At 40.0% G+C, this 20,645-nt stretch overlaps 1 protein-coding gene across 1 annotated transcript; it reads right to left on the minus strand.

The window, feature by feature from the left end:
- Positions 1-1,859: 1,859 nt before the first annotated feature.
- spsb1 (splA/ryanodine receptor domain and SOCS box containing 1) lies at positions 1,860-18,124 on the minus strand. The gene is made up of 3 exons (XM_058409063.1): positions 17,927-18,124; positions 4,277-5,151; positions 1,860-2,439 (listed from the first exon to the last, which is right to left on the minus strand). The coding sequence occupies exons 2-3, from the start codon at positions 4,968-4,970 to the stop codon at positions 2,312-2,314; spliced, it is 822 nt and encodes a 273-aa protein (XP_058265046.1). The 5' UTR covers positions 4,971-5,151; positions 17,927-18,124; the 3' UTR covers positions 1,860-2,311.
- Positions 18,125-20,645: the final 2,521 nt, after the last annotated feature.

Here is a 20,645-nt window from a genome sequence, read left to right on the forward strand (position 1 = left end):
GTGTGAAAGAAGTGGACGACGTGTTTAGAGACAAGCTTGAGTACAAAGTACGTGTGTTTAGATAGCAGCTTTTCAACAGAGGAACAAGATTTCAGGAAGGAAACAGTCAGGGTTTGTTAAAACTGCTATGAATTCAAAAGACACAAATAGTAATAGGCAGAGAGAGATGAGGAACCTAAAACCTAATAAAGTGTGACAGTAAAATAACCAAGGGTGAGCAATGCTTCACAGGGTCTCGCACTGTATAATACTGATGCTAAAGCAAATTCTTATACAGACAGAAGCTGATCAAAAAGTCAACCAAAATTTATGGAGGTAAATCACCTGAAACTGATCAGCTGCATGAATCTCCAGTCTGTTCTACAAAGAAAAAAGGAGAAAAAAAAAAAAAAAAAAAAAAAAAATCAGCCCCACCCTTCTTACTTCTACATACCCTTCTGTGTATTTTCATTCAGAACTTTGGTCATGGTGTTGCACCAAGTCCCACAAGCCCAAAATATCAGCAAATAAATTGCTACAGATGCTACCCCCTAGTGCACTTTCCTACAGTATTACTAATGCAGTGATCTGTTCCAAATGAAGTCCATATATGCATCTATGAATATTAAGCAATAAGAACAGATTTACTCACTCAAGACTTTAATAAAAAGACATTTTATGAAGCACAAAATCATGCTAGCCTTCCATTAACTTTTCATGAATCCTTAAAATAAAGCAAGAAAAAAAAAAAAAAAAAAAACTGAGAAAAGGCTCATTCATAATAAACTTTATTATATAGGTCATCAACATTATCTACAACACTTAATACAAAGAGGAGGGTGGTGTGCAGGCAGGAAGAACACAAGAACAGAAAGCTGAACATCACCCAGCAAGCTGGACGCCAGACAGGAAACAACATTTGCACATCTAAAATGAGATTATGCAGTAAACTGAGAATGGGTTGGGCAAAGAAACTTCAACGTTTCTTTATCACCCCCCCCCCACCAATCGACACCGGGGGGGGTCAATGGTTAGGTCACGGGCAAGGCACGGTACAGTAGTGTCACAACATATGCACTTTAACTCACACTTCCAGACCATTACCCCTTCTAACTCAGCACTGACTCGGATTAAAACAGCATTTTTCACAAATACGCCAAAATTAAAGGCTGGGTGCAACTACAAAGAAACTGATCATTAAAAGAAAAAGGACCAACAGCCAAACAGCCTGCTGCTTTTACTATTGTTCGTGAATGTTGCAGAGTTTCACAGTGATGCCATCCCTCTTCTCATTTAAAAAAAAAAAAAAAAATCATGGCTCTTTCTCTAAACACATAGTTCCCCACAGACAGGCACTTCAGATATTACAGTGTTCACTGAGGAAAGGGCATGTTGGCTGTAGGAGCGGCGAGGCAGGCTATAAGAACATGCTAGCCATGTAATGTTGTGCAAGAGCTAGCCTTTCAGCCTCCATTACAGACACAGAGGTCAAATCCCGTTTCCCCAAGCCAGACAGCTAGGGCTGCTAGAGCTAACACCAGGCTATATTTAACCTGCCAAGAGGAAAGGGGGAAAGCCATTGCCACGCACACGGTCTGCTACAATGAGTCAACTTATATTTGCATCCTGCTAAACAAAAAAAAAAAAAAAAAAAAAAAAAAAAGCCCTCTGTCTTGAACCACACATTCAGTTGCATCTCTCCTGCCAAATTTCTGAGAGGGAGAGAGAGGAATAGGAGATTAAAAACATTAAAAACTTTCATGCGCAACCAGGTTTGCAGGTACATCACAGATGCCCAGGTAGACCAATTAGTATTCAACATCCAGCATTCAAAACGCCAAACCGGTCACACACATCTCCATGTAGTTCTACTTTTTAAAAAAAAAAAAAAAAAAAAAGTCTGGAGGAATGGCAGAAAAAGGAAACTACAATATAGAGGCAACCATCATAGCAAACAGCTGAGGTTTCAAACTCGCTGCACTTGTCCATGCAGCCATGCAGACGCGTCACTCTTTTCTGGGACAGCTTGTGTCACGGGGTTCAGTGCGTCTCCCATTGTGTATTCTGTATATGACATGACTGAAGCAAGCCACAAAAACAAGGGTTTTAAAAAGACCGTAAACACTTCAAAATGTGAGACCGAGGCGTCCTTGGTGTAAAAACAGTAAAAGTCCCAAAGTACCAAAATCCAAAGTGAGGAGAAAAGCAGTTAAGAAAACGAGTCTGTCGGGAAAGAAAAACAAACAAAAAAAAAAAAAAAACAACAAAAAAAAAAACGCATCCCAGAGAGAATAGCCAATCTGCCTTACAATAAGTAACGGCACTCCTATCATCATTGATAGAGCAGGTAGTTCTTGAGAGAGGCGGGTAAAGGAAGTCCGTGTATTTCAGTCAGTCGCTCCCGACCCAATGCTAATCTCACTGAACGTCTGCACAGGTCCATGAGAGGCAGGGGCTCGGCTGCAGGAACAAAAAACAAAAGCAGAACGTTAGAAACCAAACACGCACACAAAAGCCACACAACAAAAAAAAATTCCCCCAAAACAAGGCTTTCAGTCTGTTTCCGCTACATCATCTGTGTTTCATCTTGGTTCTCACTGTACCACCTGCTACACGGCACTTACTTCATAACCTCACAAACTGCACTCTGGAGAGAGAAACATTAGATATAAGCAGCAGCACGTTTAGGCTTGCGTCCAATTCACACTGCGCTGAAGGAAACACATTACAAATGCTATGACACAGGGCCCGGATTCGCTGTAAGCCAAGGCCGGTGACTCCAGAGGCTGAGTAATGCACTGGCTGTGTGCTCTCAGCCAACTAATCTCAAGGGAGAAGACGAAAAACACACGAACACCTGCATCCTGAGCTGATGTAGGAACATTTTAATGATGGTCTGATTTCAGGAAGATGCTTTTAATGTAGCTTTAATGTGCCACATCACATCGACTCACTCGGTCCCCTGAAGGGAAGCCCTTTAAGAACCTTCTCACTGTCTGAGGATGCACAAAGCACCGGTGGGGATGATGGACATGGGTCTGATTAGACAGGATGCAATTGGTGGTCAGGAGACTGTTTCCTTTGAGTTTATGGGAGAGTGTTGAGATCTGGCTGGACTGCTTGTACTCAGCTGTGTCTCACACGTTATTGGACTGCACCGAGATATTACAGAAAAGAGCTTGACTGAGCACAAGGTTGGGGTTTTTATTTTTTTTTGGTACCAAAAGACATTTAGTTGAAAAACTAGGAAGCATATATAGTAATTCAGTTGTATACAAATTCAAACTGAAACGTAAATTAAAGCTTATGTTATTACAATAAATACACCAAAGCACATAGCCAAAGCTAAACTCAGACTGTGGGACTGATCAGACAGGTCAATCCACACAGTAGATAAAACCTTTACTCATCAACTGTCAACATTGACTGTATATTTTTTGGTGCCCAGACACGTTTTTACCAGTTCGGTTAACTTCAGAGCTTTAGCAATTACCCAACCTTACGAGCTGGTGAAGACGAGCTCGGTGCATGCTGCTTTATTACTAGTGTTAAATACCCAGACGTCATAGCTTCAATTTGAGGGCTTCCACTCTGGTTAATCCTTGATGGCAGCACCACTGTACATTTACAGGGCTTCATTACCAACTGTATTCTATATTGCAGCTCATGTAAACGAGAAACAAGTCATTGTACCACCCACATAAAATGTTTCCCTGTTAGCTCAGCTTGCCACCTCGGAGTCAAGCTATTAAGCGATTTATTTATACACACCTTGGGCATGGAATAATTTTTTAGGAGCTATATGCGTGTCGTTGGGTAAAGTCATGTTACAGAAGCATCCTGGAGTAGAAGACATTACAGAAATCTGAGAATCATGAGATCTGCCTTAGAATGAATTTTGTATGTAGCAGGTTCACCAAAGACATGAAAAATGGCCTTGAGCTTCATTTTACTTGAAGATGTTAAATGTCAAATTACGATTCGTTGCTAATCCTTAACTACAATGACAGAATGAGTCTTAAATATGACAGGCTACAAGCTAGGTAGGTAAGCGTATCATTAAACAAGGATAAAGAACAGTTTAGCAGAAGAACACTAAGACTTTCCAGTCTTTTCCTTCCAAAACTTTCCAGATATTTGCAAGAATTAACGGTGGTCACTTTGAGTACAAACCATTTCAAATTAACTTACCATAGACTGACAATACCAATAGAAACCATTTCAAGATTTAACAAACCGCAAAACCAACAATGAAGTGCTACAGTAATAAAATCACAAAAAAAAATGTAGTACTTACGATCGAGTCCATTGATGTACCGGATTCGGATTTCACAGTGCCCCCAAACTGCACTTACTACAGGATACAGTTTTCTGCCCTTCAGTCCTCGGAAAGCCACCCCCAAATACTGTCCATCTACAATGAAACTTAAAGTGCCCTCATCCATGTCCAGCACCACCAGAAATGAATCTGGGACAATAAACGTCTCATCCGACTCCAGGAAAGCCGGGTAGGTCTTGCTGGGCAGATTTTTGCCATCGTGGTAGAGTTTGTTTCGGCCCAGGTCCCAGCCCCAGGACTCGTTATTGTTTCCGACCAGTGCTGTGTATCCTACCGAGTGAAGAGGGGCCTCACCAGTGGCTACACCCACAACAGCATGAGTGCCACGCTGACGCAGAGCCCAGGAAATCTCCCAGACGTGAAGGCCACGAGTGTAGCCGACGCGACCGCGTATGGCGTCCGTACTCTGAGCCACCGGGTGCCGATGGAAAATGAGCTTGTTGTCCTCTTTGACGAAGATGTTAAGCGAGCGGTCGTCATTGTTCCACGAGTGCTGCACCTGCACCTGGGTGGAGGCAGGCGGCATGTCCAGTAGCATGTCCAACCGTGGCGGTTTGCTGTATTCCAAGGCCTGCAGCTGTAGCTTGAGTGGCCGGCTCGTGGGATCCCGCATGTCCACGGTCTTTATGCCCCCTGGAACCTTCTGCCCCATGCTCTGGGTGGTTTGGATAGCGCCTTGTGTCGCCCGCCCTCCTCAAATCCCAGCAAGGAATGGCAAACAGCAAAGATGGCCGGGGTTCGGCTCCTTTAACTCAGCCCTGCCACAAAGTGGTGATGCTTCTGGATCAAGGGGCACCACAAAAACAGGTCAAAGAAGGTGCCAATTACCCCACCTGTAATATGCAAAAAAAAAAAAAAAAAAAAAGACGACAAACATTACAGAAGTTCAAGCTCAAAGTCAAATTTTCAGTCCTCTGAGTCACAGGTCTAAATGTGTGTTATAGAATCAGCGTATTTTCATACTGGCATCAGTTGCATCCTGTTTTTCTGAATGCAAAGTCTCCTGCACATCTGTCTCGAGAGTAATTGGGATTTTACAAGTGTGTTCGTATTGCGACTCTATGGCTGGATACAGAGAAATTACTAAGAAATTCACATTCACACTCCTCCGAGATGTCACCAAAAAATAAAAAATAAAAAAATAGAAAGCAGTATAGCCTTAGAGAATCCTGCTATTCACATGTCCTCCTTGTGAATATTACACTACAGTTAATGCATCTGGGGGATTTCTCACTGTAACATTACATCACATGATGAGGCAGTACACACAAATCACTACTGCTTACCACATTCAGCACAGTCGCCACAAATTTTTTAATAGGAAATAAAGGGAGAGAGAGAGAGAGAAAGGCAAGCCATTTCCTCTTTCAGGCTTGTCTAGGCAGAAGATAACAGGAAAAGCAATAACATGTCTGGCTTTAAAAATATATAATATGCAGCTGTGTTGTTTTCAGGAAAAGCTGCAATATACTGTCTGGCTCCCAGACAGGCCGTGGCAGAAAAAGATGACAAAACCTCATTACACAGGGAGTCTACATTTACCAGTGCAGGCTGTGATATCTTTATCCACTGTCCTGTGCACACTCTCTCCCTCTCTCCAAATATATATAGGAGATACACATACACATGTACACGTACACACAGCAACAGCAGAATATTGTCACACAGTACATAACAGTCCTATGTTAAAGCAAAGACATAAAAAAGAACCAAGACCCTCTGTATTAAATACTGGGCCGCTCAAGGGGCCAAGTCCTAATTGAATTGTAGACAAGAGTTCATTGAGGAGCGTCTTGGTCCTTGATCTGATACAAGTAAACAACCATTTAAATGGGTCATGCCTCTCTGGTGATGGGGGGGGGGGGGGGAGAAAAAGAAAAAAACGAAGGGAAAAAAAAAAAAAAAAAAAAAAAAAAAAAAAAAAAAAAAAGTGAGTGGGTGGCAAACTTGCAAATAGACAATGGTGTTTTTTAATGGTTGTCCAACCTTTAAAAAGAAAGAAACGTGTTAATTTGCAACTCAAGAGTTTAAACATTCCCTTCCACTACAGCTAAATGGAAACATATACTGAAAAAAAAGTATATCAAATATGAATTCCTGAAAGAAAAAAAAAAAAAAACAAATTCTGAAAGAAGATTCCCAAATAAAACGAAGAAGAAGAATTGTGGCTAAGGAGCTGGTCTGAGTGGGAGAGCACGACACATGGAAGTGACACCAAGCTGTTGTGTCACTTCGGCAGGTTTATTTTGGTACCTGAGGGCTGCGGCTCTTGCTGCTGGTCACAGTGTCCTGGATGGTAATGTGGGGAACTGATTGAAATGCACAGGACACTGTGTCGATTTGCAAGGTCTGGGGAACACTGGCAGCTTTTGTCTTAACCACCAAGACCACCTTTTAATACTGATGCTAAATAGGGGCTTTCCTGGAACCAAATTAAAAGGGTGACATGCCAAATTGGTGCCACTTTGCTCTATAAAGCAGTCTATTGGCCGTGCCTTTAATAGAGTAATAGAAGCGAAGACCGACTGAGCAAAGAACGGGAGTGGAAGTAGAGTGCAAAGCCAATCAACCCAAATTATTCTAATTAAGAGCAGTTGTGATGTGCTGCCTTTCCAGCAGTGCAGAACAAAGCTGAATTGGGGACTGTGGCATGGAAAGGTTGTAGTCAAACACTCAAGGCATCTTGCAGGTAACTGCGAGTGCGAGGCTGGGAGAGTAGACGGCAAATCCTGGTGTAAACAGAAGCGTCCTAACCTGACAGACATGGTAAAGTGGCAAGCAAACAGCACATTTCCTTTCCTGTGTGGCCTAAACAAATCCTTTTTACAGCAGAAAACAAGGGGCGTTTATAAGCTTGCAGTTTTGATTCTAGTGACTACTTAAGCTGTTTTTCTATGAGCAACAAGAAAAACACCACAATTGTGTACACATTTCTATCTTCTCTAATTCAAGGGAAATGCTTAGCAAAAGGGCATTTTAGGTACAGTCCATCAGCCACTACTGCCTCACTTCAGTTTTTCACAAATGAGTGAGTGACTGCTGCAAAAATTCCAAAAAAAATAAATAAATATTTCAGAGTGATCACATAATAGAAAACATGGGAGTCCTTCATTTGGAGGTGCCTCATTTCTCCCAAATCAGTGTGGTTTGTTTGGTCGGGTGAGAACACGGCGCTCACACTCAGATGTAGACTAAAACAAACTTTGAGACAGTCTGAGCGAGGTGGTCTCGGTCTGCTTCCAAGTCGACTCTGCAGCCAGAAAGTGATTCGACTCTGAATCAAACCAACTGCAGGGAGGGAATCAAACTTTCCATGTATTTTGGACAGAATGCAGATGCAAACTTGCTAGATTATCCTTGGTTCAATGCTCCAAATATCCAGAACAAACTGAGACAGAGAGAAAAATACTGGTTGCAAGACAAAATGTTATTTATCCATCTATTTATTTAGCACCATGCTCAAGTGCATACTTCTGACCAGTGCACACCCTTCAACCAACTTTTTGTGCATTTTATTGAATATGCTGAATAACCAAAACTATGAATTATGCAGTTTCAGACTAACAGGGATCTTGTACGAGTTCACTGCAGTGCATAATCCGATTTGTAGTAAAAGAGCTGTGCTCATGAGAACAAAAGCATGTTGAGAAATTCCACCAGAGCACCTAGTTTTGCTGACTCACTTCCTTACAGGTCTCACACCTCTATCTGCCTGAGTCAATTAGGCTAAACACAGGCTGCATGTAAGCAGCATTCTGTGAAACGTGCTTTAACACAAAACTCTTCTAGCATCTCGGATTAACGACGAGGAATTTCCTGCTCCGGGTGAGCTGGTGTGGAGCTCCAGCACTCCAGTTAAACTAGTTTCATTCAATTTCACATTGAATGCACATCGGTTTTAGGAGTCTTTACAGAATCTATTTATAAACAACCTTTCGTAAATGAGAAAACATTTTCTAGTAAATCCTAGAACGAGGTCTGGCACATGTAGGCAGTTTCACAGCTGTCTTTTTAAATAGAACATCTATTTTTGCAGATTAGTTTTACATTAGCCTGGCGAGTATTTGAACAATAGCTGACATTTAACCCAGTTTGAATAAAAAGGTTTGCTTTTGTAATAGCTATTAGGTAAATAGCTAAAATAATCCTATTTTAGAAAGGGACAACCTCCTTAACCTGAGCATGCCTGAACAGTGACAAGGAAAAAAAAAAGGGGGGGGGGGGGGACGAGCACGAAATACGAGCATGCTTTTTGAAGACGCAGAGTCCATTTCGCTGAACTTCAGATGAACTTGGGCTCACCCTGGATTAAAGCAATAATGCAATTCAGTCACATGCCAGCACACTCGCTGGGGTGCACAGCTGCCTACACAGCAGTCGTGAGAAACGCACACACGCTGCACACTCGATCACTAGACGAGTCCAACCGCTCCGAAACGGGCACAGTCATAATTAAGCCATGCCACCACACTGAGCTAACACACATGTGCACCTGTGAAATCAAAACTCTGAAAGGAAGCACTCACCTTCCAGCCACATGCCCAAGGTTAAAAAGATGAGCTTGGACTTTTCTGGTCACATAACACACACTAGGTCAACACAGCTCACTTCATCTCAGCACAGTCATTGTATTCATATGCTATGGTACATTTTCTCATACCTTCCTGTGAAGTTCCAGCTTCCCACTCTATTGTTTTCTTATTCTTTATCCTTACTATTCTCTTATTTTACTTTTAAATAACCATTTTAATTCTTTTTAAATTTTGACTCCATTTCCACTCACACACATGGTCAGTCATTATATAAAATAAAAAATAAAAAGCACATCACTACAGGTCATACTGTGTACGTGACGAATAAAATTCGAGTTTGAAAGAGATAAAGTGTCTTCACCCGGTATTAATAAACGACTGCGGCAGGACACACCAAACACATGGCTGCTGAATCACCACACAGACCGCATTCATGCCGAAATCACTGACTGACTCACAAGCAGTTAAGTTGCAATCAAATCAACAAAGAAGCTCTATGCATTTTATGAGTAAGTATTTTTGAAACTGCACATTACATAAAAAGTAAATAAATAAAATTGGTCTAAACCAAGGCAACGAATAGATTTTTTTTTTTTTTATATTAAAGTGAACGTTTCTACATACTTCTTCCGCATGCAATAGTAATCCCAGCTATATCTACAACACCAAATTATTACATGTCATCAGAGCTGTCTCAGAGGGCTGAGCAAAACAAGTTGATTCAGAGCTATAAGCAGACCAGGTTAGTTCGTAAACAGCCCTGATGTGTGAAAGAACACATTTTATTGTTGTCTATATAAATACAAGGGTGTGCTTTAACTTTTACTGGTGTTTGTTGATTGTCTGAGGGCAATTATACAGAATCTTACTGTCTGGGAGATCTTTATTTAAAAAAAAGCATGATTTGCAGCGTTCAGATTTTCTTTGAGGTAGATTCATTGAAGCTTTTACATGATTTCTTGTCCAATTCGTCCCCTAAAATGAATAAACACTGTGTACAAACATCAACTGCACAAACCCGAGAGATTAGCGGAGAAAAATGGCGGTGTTTAATTTGCAGTTCATGCATCATGTTGAAGACGGTAAAAATAACATGAAACAATGGAGAGTTCATCTCCACTGCTCTGTCAAAACACACTTCTAAAAATACTTTTACGGCCCGCTTTAAAAAGAAAGGCACTTCCACCTTAATGCACGAAATACAGTTAACCAATTCCATCCATACCAAACATGGTTTGTTGATGTTTCACTATAGATTTCCCTGAACGGCGTCTAATTTTACACCTTAATTTACAAAAGATTTCTTGGAGTCCATTTAGAATATTTAAAAAAAAAAAAAAAAAAAAAAGAATAAATTGTGATGCACATCATGTATTATTAAAATGTCTATATATTCGCCATATTGCTCACTCCTAATAGAAAGCATGTACACACAATAATCGAGGTATTTGATGCATAGTATGGCAAATTTTTTATTGCATGCCTTTTTATTGTGAAAAGGTCATGTTCCACAAGGTTAACGGTCCATAGATGAACTTTCAAAATCCTCTTGTGATGCTCAGCAGCCAACTTTCTCGCAACCACAGAGAACATGCAAAGCAGTAACACCAGCTGCAAACCACAGAAGCATTGGCATCGAGTCATTTAGCGTCAATTGAAGGGGGAAAGAAAGGGGGGGGAAGGAAAAAAACAAAACAAAAAAAAACAAAAACACAAAAGAGCAAGCCCAAACCCGTAGCTATACACTCGCAGGCAGTGAATAGTGCTGCCATCATTACTGGTGGAGACATAATAATGAAGAGAAAATGACATTTTAAAATCAACACATTCATGAACAAGCTTATAAAGAATAATGACCAAAACCTACACTGTGGGGTAGCATGCAAAAAATGGCTAAAGTGGAAGTGTGTCCATGAAGTGGCGAAAATTACATCTGGGAAAGTCACACTCATAAAAGGTAGTGAAATCACCAAACTAAAATATCACTAATTTATACCTTTTTTTAATTTCCCCAAATATGGTTGTATGCTGAGACATTAAATCATCATCAATCTAAAATGTACTTTATTTAAATGAAGTGTTTATGTAGAATGTAAATGAAAAGACTGGTTGTAGATTTAGAATATAATAAATAAAATAGCTGAATAATCATGCCACCCTGAACTGAGTTCAGAGGCAATGACAAAAAGGTCGTCATACAGGCTTCCTATAAACACCACATCTAGATCTTTCTGAAGCATATTCTTGTGGTTTACTATAACAGCAGATCTTATCACCTACCCCTTAATAGCAGATCTTATCACCTCAGGTAAGTGTCATACACCGTTTACCTACAGGGGTCATAAAACAAGGCCAATGACTGCGAATAACCTCAAAACGCTACTACAAATCCCAGCAATATTTTACTACACACACAGTTCTACGTGTTTAAATGTTAAGTGATTTGAAAATGATTGAGCTGTAGGTCAAATGCGGTCAATAAAAAAAATAAAAATAAAAGAAATAAAGCTGGAGAGACGGAGCAGTCTACCTGAATGACTCCCAGCGCAACATCAGCATCAACATCTTTACATTTTTATGAAAGTGATGCTATTAAAGAATGGAAAATTCCCAGTGCTTCATAACCTGGTGTAATAAAGAGTGCAAGTGATTAGATTTGAAGAAATTTAACAGGAGGTTAACTATTAACATAGCAACCTACAACAGAGACACAGCCTTTTATAAAAACAAATTAAAAATATCTCCTTCTCAGAAAGTAGAAGAACTCAATAATACCTCTAGATACATGGTACCTTAACTACAGGCCACTTTTCTCACCCACATCTGCTATAACCTTTGCACAAATTTGGAAACATAATGAGGGATGCTACCACGTCTAGCTGTCTCAGTCAGGCGAAGTCAGCAGTTTCCCCCCCAAAGGAGCCATCCCAATCCAACCGCCACTGTGGCAGATAAACAGCTCATAAACATCAGTTCTTTTTATAAAAATGTACAAAACTCCTACAGGAAATCCCTCACACATTTTCCCCCTTCCCAAAGTGAAGCCTCTCGTCAAGCCTCGAGTCTGTTCTATCAATCGGTACACAGCTAAGCACAGCAGCAGTTTAGCACAGGTCTGATACTCTCATTTCCAAATAATTCTTGCAACAGAGATGCAGATCTGTGCTGAGATAAAGAGGTGATGGTGTTTACTTTTGCCAAATGCTGGTAATTGAGCTTCAGCAGAAAGATGTGGCAGGAAGTCTTGAGAAATTTAGATGAGACACAGAACTACCACATACATACATTTACTGAAATACTGGCATTTAAGGTGGGAAAAAAAAAAAGGTTTTGTGTAAATGTTTGCCTGAACTAAAAATCTGTGCCCGATTTATAACTTTCATAAAAGCATATGCACATGAACGTTGATAAATGGGAATAATCCGGAAATTACTAAAGTTGTGTACACTATAGCTGATATGCATGTGCTGATGTCCACAAAACAGATACTAAATAGCCAAAAAATAAATAAATAAAAGATTATAAATAAATAAATAAAGTCCTTTTTTTAAAACCAGAAACTAAACTGTTTAAAAAAAAAAAAAAAAATAACTTAATATTGGTTGCCTCCTAAGGGCATTGTCTCGACTCTGCCAGTAATGTTAATTCTGCCATTTGCACTGCCTCTGCTTCCAGCGTCCATTTGCACAGACCAGCACAACCTCCTTACATACACATTAAATCTCAATAGAATCCCTAGTCTTACAATGGATTTGCTATTCTTGTGTGTGCACATATTTAATACCATTTAGGTCTTAACCGCAGGTCTAAAAATATTTGATTAGTGCATACATTTGCAAAAAATGGCATAAATTAAATAGATAAAATTTAACAATTACATTAATTCTTCTTATGAATTAATCTATATACTCAGGAGCACAAAGTGAAAGCTTTTCCCTAATTTAACAATTCACACAACTTTATTCATATCCAGTGTAATAAGTGAGGCTCATTGTTGGTGTTCTGATTCTACAGAGAACCGTTGCAGAACCCTAAAAGAGAGTTTCAGAAGAACAGAGTGTGCAGACTACTAAACACGTCCAAAGTAGGAGCCTCAAAACCATGTCTCTTCAAATATATTCCTCTAGTCCTTCATTCCAACACAAACTAGTTAATGCCTCGTATCAGCACTACTCATAACCTTAGCCCAATAGCAAACGCTATGTGTTTGCCAAAACTGATACGGTGACATCGTATCATTATATAAACATTAAATCTGCCCACCAACTTTGGTTTCCTAATGTTAAATAATTACACAACGCTCACATTTACAGTGGAACACAAATCATTAGTTACTGACATTCAGCAGTAATGTTCACAGCATTTCTGCGATGCAGACTGGCCTGAATTCTTATATACACACAAATGGAAGAGGATGGTACTGGTCAATAAACAGTATTGAATCAGTGCTGTGGCAGTTAGCACTACTAATCTGATGAAGTAGAACTGCTTGATTTCTATGCCTTGATAAATAAAATAAATTATGCGGTGTGAAATGTCATGCTGTTTCAGGCTGATGTGATGAAAAATCAAGTGTCTGTTGTAAATGTTGCACTTATTCAGGTAGTATAGAGTTTTTGCACAGAATCTTATTTGGGGTTTTGTCTTGGGTTAGACTTAAGATTTTGCAAGCCAAATAATTGAGCTGAAGCCAACAGTATGAGCCCAGTTGATTGCTCATGTGAGCTGTGGTGATGTATATAAATGAATGTACAGCATAAAGGAATTTCAAAATCAATCATTAACAAATAAATCCATTAGTGAAATCTCCAGTGTGCTACCGAGCTCCGTGTTTTGTCTACCCAGAAACTGAACACTGCTATAAAAATGCACCAGCATAAGGTCATTACTGGGTTAAGTGTAGACACAAAGGAGTATATAAATTCCTGCGTCACGGTCATTTCTGAGGGAGCACATCATGATTGTAGTCATGACAATAATTCTGTACAGCTTGTACGTTATCTGCAAGCTCAACAAACAGACTAGTAAAAGCCATCGCGTGTCACGCAGCAGGCTTCAGAACGGGTAGCGTCCACTACAGCTACAGCGAAGCACATTTTGTTTGTGCTCTCTTAATAAAAAACCGAACTAATCTGGTGCCAGGCACCTGAGCAAGTTAATCATCAAACCCAATAAATGCATATTAGCATTACAGACCACTCTTACTTTATTAATGTGATCATTTTGAATTAGCCAGCTGGTCTAAATTCTGACATGGCACCAATTTAAGACCTTGATGAAAAAGAATATAGGAATGATTTTTCAGATTTATCTAAAAAAGCCATTATATAAAATGTTGCTTAATAATTATAAAATATTTGATGCCAACTTTGGGAACAGACATGGGGTTTTGCCACTGTAGTGTTTTCCTGACCACCGGGCACACAGTATGCTCAGTTTGCTTTTGATTCACATTCAAGGAAAGAAATAGTTGCTTTTCAAAAGCTGCTTTCAAATCTGATGCATGCATCTTGTTTTCAATCATGTCGCCACGCTGATTCAGCTAAATAAATTAAAACCCGGCAAGTCTCTCAGTTACCTTTACTCACATTCATTACAGTAAAAGATGTCCGTTACATCTGTCCTCAGATTCTGTTGTTCACGGTCCAGCAAAGCCTATGGTACTGATATATTCTCATAGCAGACTTCACATACCTCACCGCACAATTCCACGGTATTAGACTATCAGAGGATCAACACTCATTAAAATGTGGACTAAACATTGGAGAGAGAGTCTGCTTACCATTTAAACACCCAGAATTCCACCATACACAGTCAACCAGTTCAGGCTACAGGCACATGTGACTGCACTAGAGCTCAAATCAGCTTAGCAGAAGATCAACACTCAATAGGCCTCAGTGAGTGCTGAATACTGAACCCCAAAATCTTGTTAGCCTAATGAGTTTTCACCAATTTAATCCAGTTACATAACTCCGAAAGCCGGGCCAAATACAGGCCCGACACTGCTGACGTCAGAAACCAAAACGAACCAAGTAACATTACAAAACAACCTCTAACCTATCCTCCTCCTCCTCCACACACACACACACACCTCGGAAGTATAAACTGCAGGAAACGCACTTCAAAAATAACTAAATTGTTTGTTGTTGTTTTTTTTATTCTCCCGTTACATTTTGACCTTTATTTTATATTGCACTTAGCTTTGCAGCTGATCAAGTGCTTTTGAAATAAACTGCACTCCGCATCCACTTTAATAGGTACACCTTCTCATTTAGGCACTGAGCCAAATCAGCCAATCATTTAGCAGCAGAACAATACATAAAAATCACGCAAATACAAGTCAGTTCACGGTCACAACAAATTCACTACACTGAGAGCGATAGAGACAGCTGTGTGAAAATCCCAGGAGATCAGCAGTTTCTGAAACACACAGATACCCATGCCACAGAGAGATGAAAATGAAAAAAGATAATAAATAAAATCACAGCTCACACACAAATGCAAAACATTTTTACATCATCCCTTTAAATGCCAAAGGATCACAGGGAAAAATTCAGTTTACGGCAGCCAGTAGATGATTGCACTGTAAATAGCATCAGAAATGGCATCAACAGGATCCACTACCATCACATTAATGCCTAATGCTACAGCAGAGTAGTTTTCTAAATTAGCACTAATATCAGTTAATGCCTTGACACAGGCTGAAATCTGATAGCAGATCAAGACATTTATGGCTGGACAATAAGATATACATGAGCAATAAAACGTATTAAAATGATCAAACACTTCAATATGAACCAAGTGATGATCATGTGGTTGAATATGATCACATGATGCACAATAGATAATGTTATAAATGATCACGGTATTGCCTTTCGCAATGCTGCTAACCTTTCGCAATGCTGCTAACCTGGCAAGTGAACTGAATAATCCTGAATGTTCATATTTTTATGTCCAGATAAAATGTTCTGATAGCAACATATCAGCCAAAAAAAAAAAAAAAAAAAGTGACTTGATTTTAGATTTCTGTTGCATGGCATGAACTGGGTTTCCAGTCTATTAACTCGATCGGTCGAGTGGTGTTGCGAAAAGTGGTATTTAGCAAAACCTCGCTTGGATTGGTCATGAATATAACTTTTGACTTAAAGCATTACACAATTCATCACATGAAGATTAAAACAAAGCAGGGAAGCCAGTTCTACCTTAAATGGGAATACAAGAAAATCAATGTCAGCTAGACATCCAGGTAGATGTTGTGCTGTAAAGTGAGTGGCTTATTTGAGATTTCCAAAAACAATCATTCAGTTATCAGACTTTATTTACGTTCATGATTTGTCATGAAACAAAATGTACCACAATACTCAAGTAGTAGCATGATAAAGTGTGCCAGCAGGTCACTGGAGTTGCTTTTTAAGGCTAACACGTTGGACGACATGGTTCGAGTCAATCTGAATCCTGAAGGCACCTCAAACAGTGTCTTGCTCAAGATAAACCCTTAAGCGAGGCTGAAGTGTAAAAAACTAAGAAAAATGTATTTTGTATGAACTCTTGTAGACCGAATGTCTATCATGGCTGCTAGTGGCTCAGTTTCAAACCGAACTCATGTTATCAGCAACAAGCAAGACTAAACACCCTCATCTTATCCGGTTCATAGATAGTAGGGAAGATGTTTAGTTTCTGACGCAACATCTAACCTGAAACAACCAGCAACTGAAAAAACTCTGAACACACGTGGCCTACACACTCTTGCGAGAAAAGGACTCCTCGAGGGGTCCGTGTATGGTTAAAGAGGGTTTCTAGTAATTCCTGGAAAAGCTTTTTTGAAAGGAAAAACTACTTTTGGAGGTTTTTGTGCAGAACCTACAAGGGGTTTCTTCAGTGTGACTGACTGGAGAACCCTTTACTTAACCTGAGGTAAACTATTTCCCCCTGAAGTTGAGAGGCTGCTCTGTCTGTGTGTGTGTGTGTGTGTGTGTGTGTGTGTGTGTGTGTGTGTGTGTGTGTCTGTGTGTGTGTGGGGCACCAGGTTCTGCTCTAACGCTCAGTTTGAAACAGAAAAAACCTTCATTTGATCAAGTGCATTAAAAGTAGGATAAGATGAACAGTGAGACTGAACAGAATGGGTCCCAGGCCCCCGACTCAAAACGAAAGCGAAGCGTGTAGCCGGCATTTTCGTTTCGCAGCCGAGTTTAAGGCGTGCTGAAGACCTGTGCCAAACACTGTGTCCAATGTTACATAACACTGCTGCACTTGTACAAACTGCCATATGTTCATTGGGCTGTTACTATCTGAAAGTAATATTGGTTCACTACCATCCCGCATTCAACGAAGTACTTGAACGCAACACGGTTCTTTAAAAAAAAAAAAAAAAAGCATCGTTCAGTGGATCAGGTAATGACCGTGTTGCTGGAAATGATTCGTTTTAAATCGGTCGTGTCCAACACACACTTCCTCTAAAAATCCACACTTAGACCTCATTATGCGAACAGGTGAGATGTTGATCATGGATAAGGGCTAAATTTAACAAACCTGCGACAGGGGGCACGTTTTACAAGGCTACCGTGCAGCGTTCAACAACAACAGCACAAGTTGCTCTCCCTGAATGCGCTTACCTGTCCTAGCGGGGCAGCTAGCTAATGAAACAAAAGACGTTACCATGACAAAGGTGATGGTTTTATACCGTTTAAATAAAAAAATAAATAAATAAAATCAGAGCTAGTTATTTTTTTTTCAGTTTCTCTAACTGCTAATACCCCAGGTGTTGCTATAATATAAAATCCCCGGTGAAATGTACCTCCTCGGTTACAGGAAGTGATCACGACTTCGTTGTTTATATTTACAGACAAACCTGTAACAAAGTGACGTTACCGCGTCCCACTGTCCTTTTTTAAGTAGCACGATTTAACAAGGTTTCGTGCGTATTAAAAACACTGGCTTTCGCTCGCTCGTCTGTTATATGACCCCTGTAATGTTTGGCTACACGAACACATCCCAGTTCAACAAAAGCCTCGCAATTTGTGTACACAGCGCCTAGCACACAAAATACACATACACACACACACACACACACACTTACCTGCAGCTGATGTGGCCTACATACGAAAACGAAACATAAGCCTGGCAGCGTTTAGAGAGGCTTCTTTTAAATTGTATTCCTGTGCAAACCCATGGCTGTCCATCCGCTTCTTCAGCTCCTCTGCTTTTTCTTTTTTTTTTAAAATAAGGACTTGTATTAGGGTTATATGATGGCTGCTACAACGAGAGAACCAGCCCTTAAGGTCACGTGGTCAAATAGCTCCCAGCTGCTAAGACCCGCCTACCCAGCTGCGTTAAATCGGCGGCTGCGTCCCAATTCGCTACTGTCTCACTTAGTAGTCTGCTAAAGCTCCGCATTTTTCTACGAAATGGTGTGTCATTCCTGCATAATAGTGTACTTAATGTGTATAGGAATACTTTGTGCAACTATACATTGTCATATGTGCAATAGGTTGCAGACTGTTTGAATGAAATATTGGAAGTGCCCTAGGATGCGGTTCCGGACAATGTATTTTTTTTACACGCTTAACACGCATAAACGCATCAACCGGTAGATCAGGTAATAAGCGAACGTCAGAGACGGACCATAACGAATATCAAGCTATAATGTTCTCTGAAAATAAAACAATGTAGGTGAAAATGTAAAAAAAAAAAACAAGGAAAAACAGGTATGTGGTTTTGTCCCAGGTCCAGTCCAGTTCTGGGTAAACCAACATATTGATATTATTAACAGCCACGCCCACAAAAATATAATGACAGTATAGATTTTTTATTTCTTAGAGTGGAAATAAGGGAATGATTGCTAGCTCCAAATGTTTACTTGAAGCAGACAATAGGACTGTGGGCTACTGAGCTACAGGTGTATCTCATCACATCCGTTTTCCTGATGACTACTTCGCCACTTCTGCCCACCTGTTCTCAAGCCCCCCTTGTGTTGACTCACTGATTTCCCTGCATGCAGTGGCTGCTTTCCATAATGATTCAACTGGCAGCCAGGCTCATTACAACAGTCTAAACTGTCTGGAAGGCTGCTGAACTCATCCTCGAACCTTTCACAAGACTGCCACACCTTCCTGGCTACAGCCTGTTGTTTGCAACGGTCTCATTTTCTGGAAGAAATAAAATGAGACCTTGTTTTTGCCAGAAGATAATTTAGTCAGTCTGAGGCATTATATAAATGCACTTTGGTGAAGAGGCCTGAGCAGTGGAGAGATCAAGCAGTCTTCTTGTAATATTGTTGAGATTAATAAGCGGTGCCGTGGAGTGTTAAAAAGACTTTACTGTCCCCTTGTGTTCAGACTGGCTGTGCACACCTCACACAAGGTATGTCCCAATCAGGAAAGCCACACCAGAAACAATAGCATGCTTGAGCTTCTAAAAAAAGGAGGAGGAGGGGGGGTGTTATTCCCATATTTCATTCTGTCATTCCCATATTTCAGTCTGTCATTCCCATATTTCAGTCTGTCTGCTTTATTTGGCAGTACGTCACTTTAATACTTGTTACTGTGTATCGCAATAATGGTGTTCCAGCACATAAACCAGAATGTTATTGACTCAGAAATGTCTTGGAGCATTAACAATGTTGTACCTTGGTTCACCTATAAAGATGTCACGCACAATTATTCCTCTTCCGAAACGGAGCTGCTTTGCATGTTTCAGGAGGATGTCTAGGAAAGAGTAAAAAATAAATTAGATGAGTTGTAAATCACAGTAGATTTCCTTTTACACAACTGGAGCCAGTCATATGGACAGTGCAGTGGAAAAGTTGGCATAGTTATTTAAATGAGAAGTTTTGGTGTAGCAATAAGTGTCTTAGTAGTTATAAACAAATTTTATAAACTCAGTCATCATTACTAACTTGTATGATTTTAGCAAACTTCAAACTCTCTTGAGAGGTCTTAGGGTAGCTGATTAGATGGTTCTACCTTTGCTGTAAGCTTTTGTAAACAACCTTCAGTGTCTTCCCTGAGGGACAACTGGTTATAGATTTAACAGATTTACAGAACTCATTTCCTATGAACAGCTGAAGTTTGTGCTTCAGGTTTTCTTTAATACCTTTGGCCTCTGAACACTAGTCATGTATTTAAAGCTTTAATCCTTTGGAGGACACACGGCACTACGTGCAGTCCCGTTTGGTTCTCCGTGGTTTTGGCCACCTCATTTTCACCACACACATGCAGACCTCAGTGCTGGGTGACTCATTCTCTCTAAATTTCCCCAGCAGAGCCTTCAGAGATCTCAGCACAAGCACCTCTTTCTTTTCAGAAATAGATGTCAGGCCGGAGGTATGTGGGTGCGAATTTTGTCGCTGTTCTGACCTTAGGTCGTGCCTAAAGGAAATGTAACATGAGGTAATCTCACAGTTACCCAAGAAATTTAGACCAATCCAGTCTCTCATTCTACTTAGGTGCACTCTTTGTGTATTGTGTATTGTACAATTTTGACTGTATCTCAGTAATGGGGTACTTTTCACATATAAAATCCTTCACAATATAGGAATTGCATTATTTTCAAGAAAAGGCCATTTTTTTAAATATTAAATCTAGGCTGAGATAGCCGTTTATTGTGAAAAGAAAAGAAATTTGTATACACCATTTGTGACTTTACTGTAAAGCTATAAAAACAATTGTAATAACTAGAATAATATACTCGTACATCCGATCCACTACAAGAACCAAAAAAGATCTGTCTTACAAATCTGAAGATTTTATCATTTTAAAGCTAACATTTTGTCTTTACATGATCACCTGGTTTCCTAT

Source organism: Hemibagrus wyckioides, linkage group LG15 (genome assembly GCF_019097595.1).
Source record: "Hemibagrus wyckioides isolate EC202008001 linkage group LG15, SWU_Hwy_1.0, whole genome shotgun sequence".
NCBI lineage: Eukaryota > Metazoa > Chordata > Actinopteri > Siluriformes > Bagridae > Hemibagrus > Hemibagrus wyckioides.

Bases quoted from the DNA above. Each gene is read 5' to 3' on its own strand.
- spsb1 (XM_058409063.1), bottom strand. From the start codon at position 4,970: ATGGGGCAGAAGGTTCCAGGGGGCATAAAGACCGTGGACATGCGGGAT. The intron at 2,440-4,276 runs GTAAGTACTACA...TTGTTCCTGCAG, and splicing joins GTACATCAATGGACTCGATC to CCGAGCCCCTGCCTCTCATG.